Source organism: Pelophylax lessonae (genome assembly GCF_965119305.1).
Source record: "Pelophylax lessonae genome assembly, chromosome: 4".
Lineage (NCBI taxonomy): Eukaryota > Metazoa > Chordata > Amphibia > Anura > Ranidae > Pelophylax > Pelophylax lessonae.
In genome coordinates this window covers 64,265,496-64,286,996 of record NC_138771.1, presented here as the reverse complement: position 1 = coordinate 64,286,996, position 21,501 = coordinate 64,265,496, and the positions used below count along the sequence as shown (strand labels likewise).

General features: G+C 43.0%; 1 protein-coding gene across 2 annotated transcripts in view; it reads left to right on the top strand.

Moving 5' to 3' along the window:
- The window catches only part of GABPB1 (GA binding protein transcription factor subunit beta 1), a 72,792-nt gene that overhangs the window by 14,470 nt on the left and 36,821 nt on the right, over window positions 1-21,501 (top strand). For both annotated transcript variants that reach the window (XM_082256261.1, XM_082256262.1), the window contains exons 2-5: window positions 11,611-11,718; window positions 12,998-13,165; window positions 20,228-20,422; window positions 20,524-20,635. In XM_082256261.1, coding sequence (XP_082112387.1) covers window positions 11,611-11,718; window positions 12,998-13,165; window positions 20,228-20,422; window positions 20,524-20,635 — 583 coding nt within the window. The remainder of the gene's footprint in view (window positions 1-11,610; window positions 11,719-12,997; window positions 13,166-20,227; window positions 20,423-20,523; window positions 20,636-21,501) is intronic.

Sequence of the window (21,501 nt, the reverse complement as noted above, 5' to 3'; positions counted from 1 at the left end):
TGGTGAAAAAAATGTGACACGGGTTATAACCACCTTTTACTCTATTTAAAACAGAAAAAAAGTTTAGCCTATAGTTCTACTTTAAGGTCAATAAGACTGCGCTATAACCATAAGCCAATGCTTGGCTTGCAGTTGCGATGCGGTATGCCAATATAAAATCCCCATTGGGATTGGGGGGGCATGCATTAGGTAGGTGGCAGGATTGTGTCCTGGAAGCCGCTGCTTTTATCTGCCTCGGAAAAGTGATCCAACGTTGATTATTTTACAGAGGATCGAGACTTCCACCCTTGTGAAAGAGGCCTAAAGGCATGTGGGGGAAAAAAAAAAAAAAAACAATTTGCAGAATAAGTTAATTTATAGTGGTGCACCAAAATGAAAATTCTGGACCGAAACCGTAAATTCAGGATGTGGTTAACTGAAATGAACAGTTTTTAGGAAAAATGTATTTATTTTTATTTTTTTATATAGAATTGTATTCGATTTGACGTTTTAATTATTATTTAGAGTTTTTAAATGAATATGAATTTATTTTCGGCCAGTATCGACACTTTTCAGACCCATAGGCTGCTTTCACACTGAGTAGTTTTTTAAAGCGCTTTTGCAAAAAAAAAAAAAAAACGCATCCCTTTTAAATTCTGTGTATGTCTTCACACTGGCCGTTGCAGTGTTAAAAATCCTGCTTGCCGCATTTTTGGTCAGTTGAAAAGAACGCACCTCTCTTTTGAAATGAATTGAAAATGCTGAACAAATGTATCAAACGCACCTGTGTAGTTTTTGAGTCACATGACCTTTGAAAAACGCACAAAAAAAAACCCCCGTCAAAATCTCCTCATTTTCGGTTCCCATTATTGCCATCCTTTTTCTTTTTTTTTTCCCTATCCGCAAAACACTGATAGCTCTATTTTTGGCTGAGAATTTTCATTACACACAGTGTCATACCAGTTTTCAGAATGCAATGTTTTTTAATGACCGTGATCTTAGAGGAACTGTATGTAAATCAGTAGGAAAAACTCAGCTGTGTGGTTCCTTGGTGTTTTTTTTGTAATGTAGGAAATGCATGTTAGACAATGCAGTAGTGTCCCCTGGATGGATGGCCTGGGATCTTCTGACCTAAACGGGGGCATACTGTGAAATTCCCCCCATTAAACCCATTTCTTGCCCCCAAAGAATCTGTTAAACAGAAGTGCATGCCTAAAGGCCCGTACACACGTACCGATCGTCGGCATACAAACGTCGGTGGACGAAGGATCTGCCGATTGTACGCGTGTTAGTATGGTGCCTCCGACAGATGTCTGCGCACAATCCGCGGACAAAAGTCTTTCGTGCAAACATGAAAATATTTGTATGCCGACACCAGAACGGACGATTGTTCGCCTGTCAGTACACAATTCGGCCGACAGACCGCAGATTTGCAAGACTGGGCATGCTCAGAAAATAGAAAACACAGGGAAAGTTAACCATTACATGACATCACTTCTGCAGTCGGCGGACAAAATTCTTGTGCTGTCCTTGTGCTGTCTTTGCACTTTTCAGCAGACACCGACATCCCGGGGAGAAAAGAGGAACATTTGTAAGCCGACCATCGGTACGTGTGTACGGGGCTTTAGAATGCTATGAATAGAGAAATGTAAAGAAGAGAATGTTGGAAGTGATTGCGGCATAAACATGCATGATTCTACAGCTCTCTGTAAATTTGTAGCAGTATGTATTGGCTCTTGAACAATAGGATTTCCTGGAGGAAATTCCTGTGGTGATAAATAGTACATATACAGTACATTACTTTTTGTAGTGTTTCATTATGATGTTAGTGCTTGTAAAGGCAGAAGGTTTTTTTTTTTTTTTTTATCGCTCAAAACTCTTCTGTGTGCAGCAACCCTTCTAATACTTACCTGAGCCCTAACTTGATCCAGCGATGTTCCTGAGTGCCTCAGCCGACTGGGAATCTCCCTCCTGGTTGGCTGTGATGGGGGGGGGGGGGGGGCGGAGCGAACCACATCTTTGTGTCTGACTGAAATGCAGGCATTCGGAGGCTTCCCAGCTTTTAATATACCCTTTACCCAAAAACACATTTCTTTTGGCGCATCACACTATGATGAGGTGTCTCTCTAGCCAATGTGACGAAAACTAAAAAGACCATCCAACGCTCAGACCAAGGAGCTTCACCCACGGACTGTGGCACATAATGATTTCAGCAATGCAGCCCTTCTCAAACTGAGCCATCTTCAGAAAACTGTGAAAACCTGTATAAGAGGGCACAAATGCCTAGTGCATTACCTCCAAAATTTGTATATTATAAAATCATAAAATGGTAATCTACTCACAAATGCAGAATAAAATCAAGCTAGACAATAGCAGCAATCCAGCAAGTGAAATGGGCATCCCCACCGAGGCCACACAATGGAGAAGCTTGTAGATTTTGAGGGACCGACCCCCCCCCCCTTCCTGAGAGCTGTGAGGAAGGAGGTACGTCCCCCCCCCGAAACACGTAAGCTTCTCCATTGTGTGGCGTTGGTGGGGATTCCCATCTGGATTGCTGCTATTGTCTAGCTTGATTTTATTCTGCTTTTGTGAGTATATTCCCATTTTATGATTTACGTCCAATAAGAATGTATTAGTCAGGACGGACAGGCAAACCTCAGCACTATATGGAACTACCATATCTGGTAAAATGGGAGGATACTGAAGGCTGCTGGCAGGTATGTCACTCTCTAGACTGAGCACAATGAGCAGACCTTGCTAAGAGATCCTGCTCTCTGGTAGGCAGAGAACAATACAGATTTACCTGCAGCTCCTCTGGGGGTGGTAACAGAGGTTACCCAACAAGCCGGCTACCATAGACACCAACAGCGTGGGAGATGTTCGTTCGTTCCCAGCGTGGCAATATATAACCGCTAGATGCCTTGAATTTACATCCTAATTGTGAGTGTTTTATCTGCCTTTTACTGAAAATAAATGATTTTTATACGGAGTTACACTATGTCCCTGTCATAACTTGTTTCCCATTATGTGGATATCGCTATTGAGCCTGTAAAGGAGATATCCTGTGGCCATCTTTGGTATTACACACAAGCTTTCTGTGGTCTACTCATTAGCTTGAGAGACCAACTCCCTCTGGTAAGCAGCCATTCGATTTCTTTGGGTGATTTGTACACCGGTGTCTTCCCTATTTTCATAAGGAATTGTGTGGATGCACTTTCTGGGACTCTGTGGTGGACCCTCTTGGAATTTCCTCTGTGTTTTTATGTATGGACTCTATTGGGATCTAACTGGGATTTAAAATATCCTTCTGCACCTTTATTGTCTTTATGTATTTTGCACTGGATGATTTATGATACACGTGATTATTGATTTTTATTTATAGGAATAACACAGTAAGGATCACTGATTAACTTCAGGTTATCCTCCTTTATACACACAACGTGATCATTATTGCATTTTTGGTGATTTCATTATTCACTGTACTTTAGCGCAGCACATTTTTGTTTAATATTCGTTTGGGTTTTTTTCTGTGATTCCTTTGTGCAGCAGCTTCACTTTATAAACGAATTTTGTATAATCTTAATTGAATTAGCGCAGAAAAATCCACTTTTTTATAGGTATGTGCTGGCACCTTGTGCAGCCACAAAGCTGGGCTTGATTGGAAAAGTAATTGTTTATAACCCCGTTTTTAAATCTCAACACACAAGGTTATGTTTGGATTGAGGGAAAGTGGTTGGTGTTATTTATAGTCCTATGAAAAAACTAAGGACACCCCATGGAAAAAGTTGGCTTTTAGCATCCTAACAGACAATACATGAAATAAAATTCTCGTTTGTAGTAGAAATTACATTTTAGGCATTTTGTATAACTGCACATCATTTTTTTTTTTTTTTCTTATAATTTCTTTATTTAAGGAGGTTGCAATACAGACAGAGTTAAAGCGGAGTTCCGGCCTCAAAAGCGACTTTGGGCTATCCGCTTGCTCTGTCACCTGTAAAAGAAATGGATAGTCCCGATTTATTTATTTATTTTTTTTTAACTTGCCTTGTTGTTGAAGAAAATATACTTTTATTCCACTTCCTCCCTCTGCGGCCGCAGCCCACGCCATCACTTCCTGCTTGCATTGATTCCTGGGAGCTGAACGTCATCGCTCCCAGGAATCAATGCGCCTGCAACGGCCCCGCTCATCATTTCCAGGGCAGGCGCATCATTCCCTGCTAAACAGCTTCTGGGCATGCCCAGAAACTGTGCAGGGATGACGCGCCTGCCCGGAAGTGACGAGCAGTGCATTGTGGGACCGAAGAGGATGCAGAAGAGGATGCGCTGGCTTCAGCTGCCCACACCTGAGATGGCAGCGCTGGAGAAGAAATTTTCAAGGTAGGTATTTCTTCTAAAAGGTAAGTGGGACCTGGGACAGTTCAGAGGCTATCCATTGTGGAATGTACTAGCCCTGACTGTCCCGGGGGTATTTTTAGTGAAAAATACTTTCCGAGGCCGGAACTCTGCTTTAAGGCACATCAGGTAAAAATGAAACACTGCAATCTGAGAACAGCATCGTAAACATATTTTTGTCAAAGGTTACAGTAGCTGTAGAATGAACATGGTCAACTGGACCAGAAAGGCAGGTTCATATCCCTCCTGGATGTGCATAGTAACTGACATATCAAATGAAACCAGGATTGGGGGTAAGTAAACAACATCAGTTATACAAAACTTGTGAGTGTCAGGTACCAATGTAGTACTGACGGACGGGCTCCTGTACAGAACAGGAGCAAGAAACCACGACTCTTAACCATGGAGTCAGTCAGGGAATGAACAAGCAGTTGAGATATAAGCTACAGAAGTCCCCAAACTTGGGGAGAAAGTGTGGATACATACAGATGGGAGAGTAGGGGGAAGGTGGCAGGAACCACCGGGTAAAGAGGAGAAAAGCACTAGAGGTGCACATTAGTCTTTGAAGTTTTTGGTCACTCCACTATGCAAAATGTCTTAATTTGCAAGATATTTGTGAGTTTCCTCACCATTTCCAATACACCCACAACATTTTAGTGCGATTTAAAACCGGGCCGTGGAGTCGGAGGAAATTTTGGGTACCTGGAGTCGGAGTCAGCAAACAATGCTCCGACTCCTACTAAATTTAGATTGTAATTAAAAAAAAAAAAGCAAGTTTAAATGTCCCAATTCACAAAGTTATAATTAATGACTTAGTATAAGGAAACTTATAATTGAGGAGGCCAAATGTAAAAAGGAAGAACTACAGAAAGTTCTGAAAGGACGTTTTGTCTTCCTTAAAATGGATGCATGCACACGTCACAGTCAATTATTTTGCTATTAATGTTAGATTTGTGGATGAAAATAACAAAACAATAACACGGACCCTCGGATTAAAGGACACTCAGGCACATCACGCCAGTGATTACCTTCAGAAGTTAGTGGAGGGTGTTCTAGAAGATTTTGAAATGACAAAGGAACAGATTTTATCTGTTGTGACAGATAACGCTTCTAACATGTTGAGCACAATTGAGAAGATGAACGCAGATGAAGAAGGTAACAAACAGATATTAGAGTTAGAGGAAGACAGCTCTGCAAGTATTGGAGAAAGTTTAGAAACTGAAGAGAATGCTGACATTTTTTTAGACAACTTTGTTGAAGCATTGAAGCTTGCTACTATTCATCATATGCGATGTGCTGTTCATACACTACAACTTGCCATAACGGATGGAATAAAAGATCGCCATGCAGCTACACTTATTGGCAAATTACGGCAAGTAACTGTTGCAGCCAGGGCCCCGAAAACAGATGCAATTTTGAAAAGACGTGCAGGAAAAGGAGCCATTTTGGATCAAACAACTCGCTGGGGAAGCACTTATTTAATGGTGAAGCGTTTGCTTGAACTTAGACTTCATAGGAGACAATTGAGTACTGTCCGTGATACTTTTTTTTTATTTGCACTAACATACAATTTTTCAGGACCAGCTTTCGGGGTATGTCCCCTTCTTCAAGATCCAAGCAGTACTGCTTGGATCTTGAAGAAGGGGACATACCCCGAAAGCTTGTCCTGAAAAATTGTATGTTAGTGCAAATAAAAAAAAAGTATCACGGACAGTACTTTATTGTCTCTGTCGCAAGTGCACTAATACGGCTACAATGACCTCAAGCATGATGGAAGAGACTTCATAGGAGAAATGGACAATGAAAATCTTGCATTAACTGAAAGCCAGTGGACACAAACAAAAGAGCTGGAGAACCTTCTTTCTCACCCCTTCACTGCCACCAAGAGGTTGCAATGTGACGATCTAACCCTGGGTAAATTCCTCTTGGAATGGAAGAGCCTGTTGTATATCGCCTGAATAAAAATGGAGGGTTAATAGCTGAGGGCATTGTATCTTCAATGATGAAAAGAGAGTCTTTTGCTTGAAAATCTTGTTAGCGGCTATTTATGTTGACCCAATGAGCCGACTTTTGTTGAACAGGGAACAGACTGCTACTGGGAAAAAGGCCCTCTATGACGTAGCAGTTCGCATGAAGGGATTACGACCTGAAATCCCTCCACAGGATGAAGCTCTTTCAAGCAATAGTGGCAACTCAGGATCATCCTCTTCAAACTAAGAATTAGACTTTGATTCCTTCTTAGACAAAATGGAAGTTGCTAAAGGAAAACGACGTCGCATAAGCGTTGCAGAACCAGTAAATGTCCAAATAAAAAAATTCCAACAGGAGTTTTATAAAGCACTAAAATGTTGAAAAGTATGATCGCTCATGAAAACTTACTGTTGAAGAAGCCACCCTTGTTTATCCAGAGTTGGAACATTTATCTACCGACTCCACAGCCCTGATTTAAAAGAGAAGTATGGAAATCTCAAAAAAAAAAAGTCAAATTTGCCGAGATGGCTGCAGCTGTCCCTTGTTGCCTCTAGGAGTAATCATACGCTGCTGATCGCTCAGCTTTTGGTCCTTAGCATGCAGAGAGCTGGTTACGGTCAGTCACCAGCTCTCTGCTCTGCCCCTCCAGCGCTCACTGGAGCTCTGGGTTGTGGTGGAGGGGGTGGGGGTGGCTGGTTCAGGCTCTCAGCGGCACCATAAGTAGCTGAGCCAGCTGCCGGTCCCAATACAACACAACCTATCCCACTGATTGTCTTTGCCAAATGACAGCTCTGCTTCCCCTGTCCCCTAACGCCACCTACCGTCTGTTTGCAGAAGCCTTTGTATTTTGTGAATGTGTTCACTTAAAGTGATTGTTAAGGTGTGTGTGTGTGTGTGTGTGTGTGTGTGTGTGTGTGTGTGTGTGTGTGTGTGTGTTTGTTTATAACAAATATGTTATGCTTACCTCTTCTGTGCAGTTGGTTTTGCACAGAGAAGCCTGAATCCTCTTCTTCTCAGATCCTTCGTCGCTGCTCCTGGCCCCTTCCTCCTCTCAAGTGCCCCCAGAGCTAGCAGTTTGTTATGGGGGCACCTGAGCCGAGCTGCAGCTCAGTGTGTCCATTCAGACACGGAGCTGCCATTTGGCCCTGCTCCCTCTCTCTCCTGATTGGCTGTCGTTCGCAAATCAGGAGAAAGTCCCTGATGGCTGAGGGACTCGTTGACAGAGATGCGATTTAGGTAAGTATTGGGGGGGGGGGGGGACTGCTAAACCCAGAAGGTTTTTTTTATCTTAATGCATAGAATGCATTAAGATAAAAAAAAACTTCTGGGTTTACAACTCCTTTGATACAAAGGCTTCTGTGAATGGAAACAAGGGGAGGGGCAGACATAGCAGCTGCAGCAACTGTTCAAGATGCAGAGCTCAGAAAGATCAGTGTTTCTCTCCTGGAACTACAGCAGTAGCTGTCTTCCGGGAGTACTATTTAGCTGTCAGGTATAAATAGAGCTAAGCCCAGGAGGTGTCATGCACCTTGCTGGGCTGAAAGAAGTATGGCCCAAGCTTTTTTTTTTTTTTTTTTTTTTTTTTTTTTTGTTATATACTTCTATGGGTCACAGGAGTGCAGTTTGTCCTGACCTGTGACCAGTTTTCATCCGCCAGCTAGGTTAAAGCACACTGTCGACTGACGTCACTCACTTTACAGTCGGTATCCACCAAGATGCCTGGACCTAGGAGACTGAGCCAGCAATGCCCTCGCCTCCAGGTGACTGACGGTCACCGATCTCTGCTCAGAGCTGAGGGGGAGAACTGCGCTTTTAGCTGTGTTTGATAGCTCAGTATTCACTGCAAAGCCGGTGGGGAACAGATGTAGCATCAGATCATTAGTGCTTCCACCTAGGTGAGTATAATTGTTTGTTTGTTTTTTTTAACAAAGGAGCAGAATACCTGGAATTCAACTTCAATTGATTGGACTTATTTTTTTCACACTTACCTTTTTTTTGTACTAACTTTTTATGTATTTTTTCATAATGAATCTTGCTGTTAATATCCATTTGGGGAGCAATGGCTATGGTTGTAGAATCACCATCAGTTTTCTGCAGTATTTTCCCATTCTTCAATCATGCCTGATGACCTACAATAGTTGTACCACCAAACTGCAATTGTGTGCATTGCACGGCAATTATAGGTTTAATTCAGCCTCTTCACCACCTGTCAAACTTAGAACGAATTTCAGAGGGGAAGCAGTGCCGCCCTGTTGCCCTTGTAAATCAGCCCTAGGTTGCATTTGACAGTGTCACCCCTTTGGTCTGTGAGCCCTGATCAGGTGCTGGTTTTCCAGAATGTCCTTTCTACAAAAGCTGGTTCTTAGACCAGCTTCTGTCAGAAACACCGCTATAGACTTGGTTCGAATGTCGGCCAATTCCTCCTTTAGAGAAGACATTTGTAAAGTGACAAAGTGACTGCAATTCATACATGTGTGTATGCTTGTAAGATATGAACATGCATGTTTATGTAGGCCAATGTTCAATTATCTCCTGTATTTTCATATTTTGTGACTAGCATTTAAAGAAGTTTAAGTACTATACCAAGAATACTCTGCTTGGATAAAGGTCACTTTGCTTTTGCAGCTGTATTTTTTTTTTTTTTTTTTTTCTGTCTTCTTTGTAAAGCACATCTTTCAGTTAATATACCTGGCGTTCATAGAACCAGATTCAAGTACACAATGGTAAAAAATTTACAGCCCTATTGGTCAAACCTGCCACATAATGAATGAAAACTTGACCCGTAATGCACCAGTGATTGTACTGTGAAACATTTGACAGGACAATTCACAGCATGTACCTCCCTCCTCCACTGCCAATCAATTGGAGAGGAGGGATAAATTGGTGAACAGATTTGGATTTGATGCTGCACTGGACCCACAGACAGCAGTGTACCTAGCATATCTGGCACCCATATCGGATCACAATGTGGATTACCTGCTGAACAGTTTTGCTAAACAAATGAGCTTGGCTCTACCCCCTGGCTATTATCATACTACAGATGTTCGTCTCCCAGCTGGGCACCTGTCAGCCCCATCCACTCTGTACTTAAAAAAAAAATAAAAAATAAAATAAATCATTGCTGGAGTCTACACAATCGGCAGTGTTTTTTTTAAACCCAAATGCTACAGAATACAGTAGAAGACTATATACAGATTTATGCTTTATACAGGACCACTTGATTTTTAAAAATTAAACTCTGTGGATTACATATGGACTCCAGCTCTTACTTTTTTGGTTACCGGCTGAACACCTGGAGGTGTGGCAAGGCCAGTAAAATAGTTGTTTGGCTTTTAGTGTTGGAGTGAAATAAGCCCCAGTATTAGTGTCACTTGCCGGTTCTGTTCACTATGACTGGTCGGTGGTGGCCACAGGTATTCGCTGCTATGCATCCAGTAGAGATCACTTAAGGTAATTCGCACCGGCCTAAATTGCTGGTGTGATTGTAGCCTAAACATCAGCATTGGTGTAAGTGGCAGCAGTAATCTACCTTTTTGTTATTGGTCCGTGGTAGTAACTGTAACCTACCAGCATTGTTGGTGGTAAATGTAAAAAGTACAAACCCTCCTCCATCAGCATTGGTGGTCATCTGGATGGTACAATGGTAATCCCCCCCCCCCCCCCCCCAATCCCAAGCATTGATGGTCAGTACCTGGAAAACAGCATCAATTATTTTAATGAACTCCCCCAGCATTGACGACAGTGTTTACTTTCTCAAATAAACACACCAAGCTTTATTCCTTTTGAACAAGGACTTTAGTTCAGTTCATCTGTTAGGCTTTGATTTCATAAGCCTAACGTTAAGGCTCCTTTCACACTTGTGCGAATTGTCATGCGATTTGGAACTGCAAAGCATGACACAAGTCGTTCTCCATTATTTCCAATGAGCCCCATTCATATCTGTGTGACTTGAAGTCGCACCGACTTCAAAGTAGTCCCTGCACTACTTTTGGCATGATTTTGATGCGTTTTGAGGAAAAGACATTATAAGCCCACTCAAAATCGCTGTAAAATCGTGCAACTTTGAAGTCGCACAAGTGTGAAAGGGGGCCTAAGACTTCTTTCAGTACAGGAATGTAGAGAGCGTTCAGACAACTGGCTCCTCGTTGCCACTTAGCATATCGCTGGTGGTTGCACTGGGGTACCCTCCAAGTGGCGATACCTAGGTGCCTAGACCCCTTGCTAAGCCTGGACCATATGCATGCCCGATGGGGCCTGGTCACATTACAGGATTACTGCCTTGCACCTAACTCCTAGTGTGCCTGCATACATATTTATTTATTTATTTATTTTTTTACAGAGTGGTACATTTCTGGAATTTAGCCTAATTGATCCTTTTAGAAAAGTACTCCCTTGTCAATATTTTCTAGGTCCTAACAAATACACCATATTTTCTAGATCACATTTGCCTTTACTGCATAACCATTGAACCCTTGCTTAAACAAGCACAATGTCATTCAGGATTTCTGTGATTGCAAAACTGCGGAATATTTCCGTTGCGCTGATATTTGTGTAAACCTGACTTGATTTTAAAGCAGTAGCAAAATCAAAAATTTGACTTTACCTTACAGGTAAGACACACAAAAATCTTACCTGTAGCACATTTGTGACCGCTGTAAATACCAGTTGAATACGCGCATTGGCTTTGTGTGTGTCCACACATTGCATGTGTGGACACTGAGTTTGCCATGGATCCAGAGCACATGCGCAGGTGGGACGTTGCGGCTTGGCCATTCAAACGGCCTGGGCACGTGAACCTGGAAGGAAGACTGGCTAAAGATGGATGGGCCTCCTGCAGTGACAGCGTGCCACAGGAGGGTTTCATTTTGTCAGTCATAATGTGTAAGTATGTGATGCATACTATAACGTTATGGCATTAACTTCCAGGAGGACTTTTTATTTTATTTTTTTACCTACTGCATAACTTTAAAGTATTTTTACTCAAATTAGTTATTTTATTCTGGGAAGCGTGGCAATTGTATATAATAGCAAATTTAGAAAAATTAAGCTATTGTGTGGTGCTCTGGATGGCCTTTCCAGGTTCTCCTTGTTTATTTGACCACCATTGATCTAGAGTCTGAAGACTAGCAGAGCAAGATGGGTAATGAATGCTGTTTTACACATTTATATTGCTGTATTTCCTCACAATATAATTTGACGAAATATAAAACCTTTACTTGATGTATTTGAGAAGCATGCATATTTATATTTATTTATTTTTTGTTTAAGATGTCCTTGGTAGACTTGGGAAAGAAGCTTCTAGAAGCTGCTCGGGCTGGTCAAGATGATGAAGTTCGTATTCTAATGGCAAATGGGGCACCTTTTACCACAGACTGGGTAACTATATATATATATATATATATATATTTTTTAAATTCTTTACTTTTAGTTTTTCAAAAGTACACACAGGTGGTACAACCAATAGGCAAGTGCAAGCCAACCTACAAAAAAACCCCATTCTTCTGCCTCAGCAAGGGGCGACCTGGCTAGGCAATTTCTCCAAAGCCACCATAAAGCTGTACATTGTAACATGCATCCAATACCAGTGGAGCATAAAGCAGGCCATAGACTGTTTGAATCACGGCCGGTTCTGCAGGAACCAACAGATTCTAACCATGTATGACGATCGATCAACTTGGGTGCAGCCAGCCTGTCCGATTTTACATGCAGTTATCGTTAGCGGCTGTTGTGTTCTCTCGACGGGGGTGGCTTTCCTCTTTTTTATTTTATGTTCCTGCATGTGGTAAAATGCAGCATGAAGTGTGACGGATGTTTAAAAAGAAAATGTTTGACTTGTAAACTAAAACACATTGTTTACTATCTCTACAGTTTTAAATCCAGCCTTTACATTCACATGTACTCTAACCTCCCCTAAATAGCCTCTTGCACACTGGGCATTTGCTCAAGTGTTTAGGCGTTTCAAGTTTTTGAGTGTTTCCATTGGCCAGAATCTTTATTCTGGCCTTTGGAATACGTTGACGCTCAAACACACCTAAATGCATCTAGCATTGTTTCTGCTCAAAAGCTTTGTGTGTGTGTGTTCGGTCTGCGCCTCTAAACGCCTATGTGTGCATGGACACCTAGGCTAACACCAAGATGCTTTTAAAGGCTGAAAATAAATAACACCAAAGACCTGTGTGCATGAAGCCTAAGACTGCTGTGGAAAATTTTGGGTTTTTGAACATCCATATTAGGCCCCTTTCACACTGGGTTGATTCTGTTGTGATCAGCAGGTTATCTGTAGGCTGCATCCCCCTGCTGATTGGAGCAGAGTGAGTGGATGACACATCTGTGTCTGCTCTGTATCTGCAGAGTGGACATGAGCAGCAGCTGCTCTGCTCTATATGAGGTTGGACTCCGCTGTCTGTTTACAGCTCTGAAAGGGACCTTAAACAGTTATCTATTGCATAATCGTAATGTCTTTCCGTCTATTGTTCATGCCAAGACGTCTGGCTGTTTGTGGTACAAAATGTCCTGAATTACCAACCGCTCACTGTAAAAAGATATAACCTGATAGACTTTTCCTACTTTTGAACAGAGATAAGAAATATATATTGGCTTCTACATGGCTTTTTTGATTTGTTGTGTTTCTTCATGGTTTGTTTTTGGTTTACAGCTTGGAACATCTCCACTCCATCTTGCAGCTCAGTATGGACATTATTCTACCACAGAAGTATTACTTAGGGCAGGAGTCAGCAGAGATGCACGCACTAAAGTTGACAGGACTCCCTTGCATATGGCGGCCTCAGAAGGGCATGCAAACATAGTAGAGGTATTAATCAAGGTGAGAGTTTCCTTTTTTTTTTTTTTTCTTTTATAAATTTTTAAAATGAAAATATATGATCAATAAAATATCATTATGAGCTAAGTGCTGGTAGTTGGCAATGGATGGTGATTTGTGGATGTGTTGTAAGAATTCCCATAACAAGTTATTCCAAAGGCTTCACGAATGCCCAACATTCTTCTGGGAGAACAGATACCTATTGCACGATCCAGTGTTAAATTCCCTTGAAGTCTTTCAGGTGGGGTGTGTGCCTGAATTTATGCATAAATTGGCTTTAGGGATCCCTGTAGGGTTTGTGGGTAGTGACTTTATCTTAAAACGTAGGTATAATTAGGAGCTTCATGAAGCCCACTAGTCAGTGTTTTTAGCTCTTGCTGAAATTTTATTGGCAGTACAAGTATTGTAATTTCATTTCTCTATAAACCTACAGTGACACCTATTTTCAGAAAAATAAATGTTTGATTACAGTATTAAAAGTGCTCATTAACCAATTAGGGGCGGGGGGGATTACACACGGTCTCAGCTACTATGGTAGCTGGAAGAGCGTGTAAATCTCACAAGTTGGCTGACCAGTGGAATATGTACTCGTATGGATCACCAGTGGTTCCCCCGTAGTGCATTATTCCACTTCTGTGTTTGGCTATCCCATTCCCTGGCCACTGTAGCTGGAGAAGAAGCTAATGGAGCATGATCTCTTCTCCTTCGCTTCAGTGGAAAGCAGGTGAGACACTAGGTCTAATAAACTGTTGGTCTCGTAGGTGATTAAAATATAAAGTGAAAAATGTAAAAAATTTTACTTGACTGACACAACCCCCCCCCAATGAGAAAACACACACATCGAGGATGCCTTCAAACAAAACCAGATTTTGCTACACATGTTACATGTCACTGTGTATTCTGGAGTAAGAGCAATCTAATTCCAGGGCCAATATTCACAGTTAACTCTAAACTGATGCTGTCTAGCAGCTTTTAAAACATCTATGGAAAAGTTTTGTGGAGACTAAGCCTTTCTGACACTTGTTGCTTACAAGTTAAAACCAGTATTTTTTACTAGAAAATTACTTAGAACCCCCAAACATATATTTCTCTATCGTCCATTGACAGACGCAGCCTGATCTTCATCAGCTGAATGGGTTATGCTGCCCCCTGCATGAGTAGTCTAGGCAGTACAAAATTTTAAATGTACACGCCCACGGGGCTGTCCCCGCAGGCATAACCCACCCACACTCAGCTCAGCAGACCAGTTTGTTTCTGCCTAGAGAAGGAGAATGACCTAGGTTTCCTGCTGGGACTTCGGTCTCAGCTTTTTTTTTTATTCTTTTCAGAATATTTTTTCTCTTTACTCACTTGCTAGCTAGTGTCAGGGGGATTCTCCTGGTGATCTACAAGCAATTCCGGCAGGAGCTTCGCACTGGATAATCTAGATCCTTATGGTCCCCCCAGCCTGGCCTACGAGCAAGAGCAGGTTATAGTCCCGCACTAGGCTTTGCCACGACAGTGCCCCTTTCCGCATAGGGACGAGCCTGCGAGCAGGAGACTCGCCAGGACGCAACGACCTGGAACGCCCTGAGTCGCAGCGTACCCCTCGGCTGGCAGCACCCCCACGTCGGGTGGGAGGAGGTCTGCTCAGAGCCTGTCTCCCTTTCCCATCCCCACGGGGAGATTGCGTTGGTCCCTGGCTGCATGGTTCGCTGTGGGCGCCGCCATCTTAAGTGTGGGCAATGTACAGTTTTTCCCCGTTGACTTGTATGGGGCAGCCATTTTCCCTGAGCTTCCTATTGTACTGTATTTGCAACCATTTTTGTGTGGTCCTCTGTGCTGCACTAAGCAGTGTGACCTTTTACATCCAGGCGTGCCGTGATCACTTCCTGTGCTTCTGCTTCCTGCTGCTGGCCGAGGTAACTGTCTCTCTTCTACATGTGCTGAGGACGATCAGGAGGGTTTTCTCTGGCGGTGGTACAGTACTGGGGTCTTTGCGGGCATATCCCTGCACACTCTGCTGTTAGTATATTTTAAAGGGGGACTCTTCAAACCGCTGCGATTGGTGGTGGGAACCGGGATCGGCGCAAATAAAGCGACAGTACTTAACATTAATTATGGAGCCCCAGGCTGTGAATTCACCTTCAGACCCACTCTGTGTGACTCCTGGACATTCCGAATCGCAGTCGCCTGCCGCAATTTCAGCAGCTCTGGAAAGCCTGGCAACCAAAGTTGATTCTGTCATGAAAAAGGTTAAAAGCCGGAAACGGTCGCTGGCTTCTTCATCTTTGGTGGTGTCCTCTGATTCAGAGTCCGATTTGATTGCCCCAGATGCCCCCCTACCTGAAGGGACTCTGTCCTCGCAGTCAGATGGTGAAGAGGACCGGTCTTCAGCTGCAGCGTGGGAACGCTTTTTTTAAGTCCTGATTATTTCAGTGCGGGAAACTTTAAAATTGGCAGATGAGCCCACGCCGGCAGGGACGCGGGTGGCTTTTGGCTCCCGCAAGACTCAAAAGTCTGGCAAGGTTTTCCGTTGTCCCGACACCTTTCATGATATTGTGAATGACCAATGGCGGCGCGTTAGGCACGTGTTAGTGGTACCAAAACACTTTAAAACGCCGGTATCCTTTTGCTGATAGGGTTTCCAACCGTTGGACGGTGCCACCTAAAGTGGACCCACCTGTTTCCAGATTGAATAAATCTACTATTGTTCCTGTGGAAGATTCCCCGTTTTTTTATGGATCCGGTGGACAGGCGGGTGGAATCCTTTTCCCCGCTATCTTAACGTGTTGGCAGGTTCCATTTTGAAACCGGTCTTTGTGTCTGTTTTGGTTTCACAGACGGTTAAGGAATGGATTAGGGCCCTGAAGGGGCCCTTGGACCCTCAAATAGTTCCTCCGTAACAGCTGAAACTTTTGGACCGGGTGGCCCAGGCCCTGGTGTTCCTGTGTGATGCGTCCCTGGATGCGGCTCCCCTAGTGGCCAGAGTTTTGGCTGTGGGGATTGCCTTATGAAGCATGGTTTGGCTGAAGAGCTGGTCGGCTGACCAAGCTTCCAAAAAAGCCCTGACAGATCTCCTCCTTTTTCTGGGAGAACGTTTATTTGGGGACTCCTTGGATGAGTTGATCAAAGGTCTGATTGGCGGGAAGAGTACTCTTCTTCCTCAATCCTCCAAAGGTAAAACACCCCTTCCTTTACTGCTTAGATGTTTTTTTTTGTGCCTTCGGGGTGCAAGAAAAGACCCTCACCCCTCTCAGGGGTGGGGGGGGGGGGGGGCGTCTTTGCTTCTTTCGGGAACCCTGGAATTCCTTCATTCAGGACAATTGGGTTCGCGAGCTGGTTTGATCTAGGTACAAGATAGAATTTTCTTTCTGGCCGGGGGACAGGTTTTTTCAGTCAAATCTTCACCTGTCTCCGGAGCGTTTGAAGGATCTTTGGGTGGCTGTGCAGGATCTCCTGGCTCAAGGGCTGATCTTGCTGGTTCCGCCGCAGGAACGCTCTCGGCGTTTCTATTCATACCTGTTCACTGTACCCAGAAAGTAGGGGAAGGTGTGTCCAATCTTGGACCTCAAGGCTCTTAACCGCTTTGTGTGGGTGCACAAGTTTTGAATGGAGTCCATTTGGTCAGTGGTGGCATCATTGAACCAGGGGGATTTTATGGCCTCCATCGATATCAAGGATGCATTATCAAGGATGCGTATCTCCACGTTCCCATATTCTAGGGACATCAAAGATCCCTCCGCTTTGTGATGGCAGAGGAGCATTATCAATTTGTGACGTTACCCTTTGGTCTCGCCTCTGCTCCCAGAGTCTTTACCAAGGTCCTGGCCCCTGTGCTGGCCTTGTTACGTCAGCGAGGTATCTCGATTGTGGGATATCTGGATGATCTCCTGTTGTGAGCAGTCTCCTATTCGGATCTGTTGGGCAACATCTCTATTACGGTTCAGACCTTTCAGGACTTCGGGTGGACGATCAGTTTCCAGAAATTTGCTCTGACACCATCCGTACGGGTCACTTATTTGGGACTGACTCTCGACTTCTTCCTTTTAGACAAGCTTCAGAAGCTGCCTTGCATTCCCTGGATGTGGTCTGGGTGATGAGAGTTTATCTGACGGTTAAAGAGTCCCTTAGAAAATCGGACTCTTTGTGGACTCATTTGTTCTTACGAAAGGTCCTCGCAAAGGTTTGGCTGCGTCTGCTGCGACCATTTCGAGATGGATCAGGCAGACGGTTGTTCAGGCTTATTCCATCATGGGTCAGGTTCCTCCTTTCCCTGTTAAGGCCCATTCTACTAGAATGCTGAGTGCTTCTAGGGCTTTTCGCCATCAGGCCTCTGTTATACAGGTTTGTAAGGCAGCGTCTTGGTGCATACTTTAACTAAATTCTACAAGGTAAATTTGTTGGCATCTTCGGATGCCTGCTTTGGCCGCAAGGTTTTGCAGGCTGCTGTTTCGTAAGAGAATGTTGTTTTTTATTTCTCTTAGGGTGAGCTCCTGCTTGGTTGAGCTTCATGTTACCCAGTTGGCTAGTTTAGCCTTTTGGAATTTACATTACTTTCCAGTTGCGTTCTTCCCACTCCTCATGCCTATATTGCTTTTGATGTCCCATTCAGCTGATGATCAGGCTGCGTCTGTCAATGGACGATAGAGAAAAAGATTTTTGTAATATCTTACCGTAAAATCTTTTTCTCTGAAGTCTATCGACAGACGCAGCACCCACCCCTCCAATTTGGGGATGTTATTTTACGGTAAGATCTTACAAAAATTCTAATTTTTTTTTTTTTTTTTTTTTCAACAGAGACCCTAGAGAATAAAATGGCAGTCGTTGCAATATTTTGTCACACTATTTGCACAGCAGTCTTTCAAACGCAATTGTTTTGGAAAAAATACACTTTCATTAAATAAAAAAACAAAAAAAACAAAACTGTAGTTTGCCCAGTTTTTTTTGTATATTGTGAAAAAGATGATGTTACGCCAAGTAAATAGATAACTAACATGTCATGCTTTAAAATTGCTTGCACTCGTGGAATGGCGACAAACTACGGTACTTTAACCACTTGCCGACCGCCCCACGCAGATTTACTGCGGCAGGGTGGCTCAGCTGTGCATAATCACGTAGATCTCGTCTGGTCTTGGTGGCGTGCACGGGAGTCAGACCGCGGGAGGAGCAGCGACAGTTGCCGCTGACCTCCCGCGATCTTCACAGAAACTGCCAGAAGACCCGCCTGCTTATGTAAACAAAGCAGGCGGGTCTTCTGTCACACAGGCAGAGAGAGATCAGGAGTTTCAGCTAAGCTGAAACACTGATCTCTCTGTGCCTCTCACAGAGCCCTTCCCTGCCAGTGTCATTTATACAGTAACAGAGCATATTATTTAGCACTGATTACTGTATTAATGTCACTGGCCCCCAAAAGAGTAAAAAATGTCAGTTAGGGGTCCATTTTGTCTGCCGCAATGTTGCAGTCCCGCTAAAGATCGCTGCCATTACTAATTAATAAAAACAAAAAAAATAAGTCCAAAAATCTATTCCGTAGTTTATAAATGCTGTAACTTTTGCGCAAACCAATTAAAATGTGCTTTTTGGGATTTTTTTTAACAAAAATATGTAGCAGAATACAAATTGGCCTAAACTGATTTTTTTTTTTTTTTTTTTTTTTTTTTTTTTTACCCGTTGCTGGTTTAGAGTTACAGAGGAGGTCTAGTGCTAGAATTATTGCTCTTGCTTGAATGATCGCAGCGATGCCTCACGTGTGTTTTGAACATTATTGCGGGCCTGACCTGACTGTATGCATTTGCTTATGCGCACGAGCACGGAGGGATGAGGCGCTGGGAAAAAAAAAAAAAATCTTATTTATTCTGCTTTTTATTTTTACTCTGTCCTTGTGACAGGTACTCTTTATGGAGAGATCTCGGGTCTATAAGACACCCCCCCCCCCCCCCCCAAAAAAAAAACCTCTCACTCTCCTCCTGCACTTGAAAGTATTCAAAATGCCAAAATCTGCATTTTTGAATACTTTCTATTTTTAAAATTGGTGCTTTTAAGACTCCATTCAAACTGGAAGTGATTGTTGTGGCGTCGCTACCGGGTTACTAGACCCGATCAAAGCCGATTCCATTCGAGCAGCTGATTAGCCGCATCGGTTGTTATTACAAAGCCGACCGTCGGCTTTAAAAAAAAAAAAAAAAAAAACGGTACCAAGGTGATGTCTGTTGCTGCAAGCATCACCTCGGTACAACCCCTTGAAGCACAAGGCTGCATATTCACGTTCCATCGGAGTAAAGAGATTTAAAGTTCACCGTTTCACAGGTGCACACAGTTTTAAGACTTTACATGTTTAATATCTATTTACTTGGTGCAACCACATCTATTGTATTTATGGAAAAATTGTAATCGATATTATTTGCGGGCCCTAAAATACATTTTTAGTATATTTTTTTTTTTTTTTTTTGTAATGTGTGCAAAAATGGCGCTAGCAGCGAGAATGATAATGGTTTAAAATCACAGAATAAGACTAAGGCCCCTTTCACATGGGGCAGGCTCCGCTGTTGTCCCCCCTGCCTAGTGGGGATCTGTCTGCTGATCCCCGCTGAGCAGGTGGAAGGCTGGTCCGTGTCCGCTCCGCTTAGGCAAAACAGACCCAGACACAGCCCGCTCTCCTCTATAGGCAGTTAAATGTAAACCGACCATCTGTCTGTTTTAACCGTTTACACCCGACTGCTATCTGATTGGGGAACGGATCCCCATCCATCTGTTTGCTAAAAACAGGATCTGATCATATGTTGGCGGTGACACCCACCATTCTATAAAAGGCAATGGATACTGCGATTTGGTCCGCCTGAAACTGACAGGTGGACCCCATCGGTCCGCCCTTGTGAAAGGGACCTAAAGAGTTGTGCTGAAGTGCACACTGCTGCAATTAGTAAAAATAGAAGTGTATGCTTTGAATTTAAAGGTTTACTTTTGTTTTAATAGCCAATATCCGGCAGGGGCGACTAAATTTTACTTGCTCATAGTGCTCTGTAATGTGCATCTCTGAATGCAGCCAAAGTGTGTCCTCTGTAGTAACGGATTTTGTATTTGTAGCACGGTGCTGACATCAATGCCAAAGACATGTTAAAGATGACTGCTCTTCACTGGGCAACAGAACACAACCATCAAGAAGTTGTAGAGCTTTTGGTAAAATATGGAGCAGATGTTCATAGTCAGAGCAAGTTCTGTAAAACCGCATTTGATATCTCTGCGGACAATGGCAATGACGATATCGCAGAAATACTACAGGTATTTTTCAGTACTTTTTCAGTATGTTTTTATTCTTTTAACTTTTTTTAAAGATTTGCTTTTTTTTAACAGTTGTCTGTATTTTTTCTTTTTTGACTTAGATTGCAATGCAAAACCAAATTAACACAAATCCTGAAAGCCCAGACACTGTAACGATACACACGGCTACACCACAGTTTTTCATTGGACCTGGAGGTGTGGTAAATTTAACAGGTGAGAAAATTGTTTGAGTTAGGATGCATATGCATATTACAAACTGCAGTTTTCTGGCTGTAGTGTCAGTGAGCTTCATAATTCTGAATTTGCAAGTACATTCTTTCTGGCTTTTTAGAATAAATTTAAAATTGTATAGGTGTGTTTTTTTTTTTTTTATTATCCATATATATTGCACTGAGTAGGTCATTTAGTAGTGTTCTAGTAGCAGTTGCTTTAGCCATGTGAGCATTTTGCGAACAGGCTCTGGGGTATTTGTACCTAGTAGTTTTACAGCATCTATCATAACATAAAAACATACTGATTTGATGCTTAAATGTTTTCTTAAAGAAAATCAGAAACTGGTAAAAGAGGGTAGTTTTTAATTTTAAGAGAATCCTGTACTGAGAGAAACATTTAGGCTATCATTGCCGCTCACCCCCTTCCTTGTTTTTCTTACCTGAGCCCTCATTCAATCCAGCGCTGTGCACATCTGCAGCTTTTCTCTCCCATCACTTCCTGGTCTGACTGGCATTGCTGAGGCAGCGGGAGCCATTGGTTCCTGTTGCTGTCAATCAAAGCCGGCGACTGAGAAGGGGGTGGGGCTGAGTTCTGCTGTCTGTCAAGACGCAGCCAAGAGCGCCGCCGGGAGATCTGAGAAGAGGAAGAGGACTTTCAGGTCCACTCCACAGAGCAGGTAAGTATAAACCTCTTTGTATATATACAGTCGGGTCCAAAAAATATTGGGACATCGACAATTGTAATCTTTTTGGCTCTATACACCACCACAGTGGATTTGAAATGAAACAAGATGTGCTTTAACTGCAGACTTTCAGCTTTAATTTGAGGGTATTTACATCCAAATCAGTATTTACATCCAAATCAGG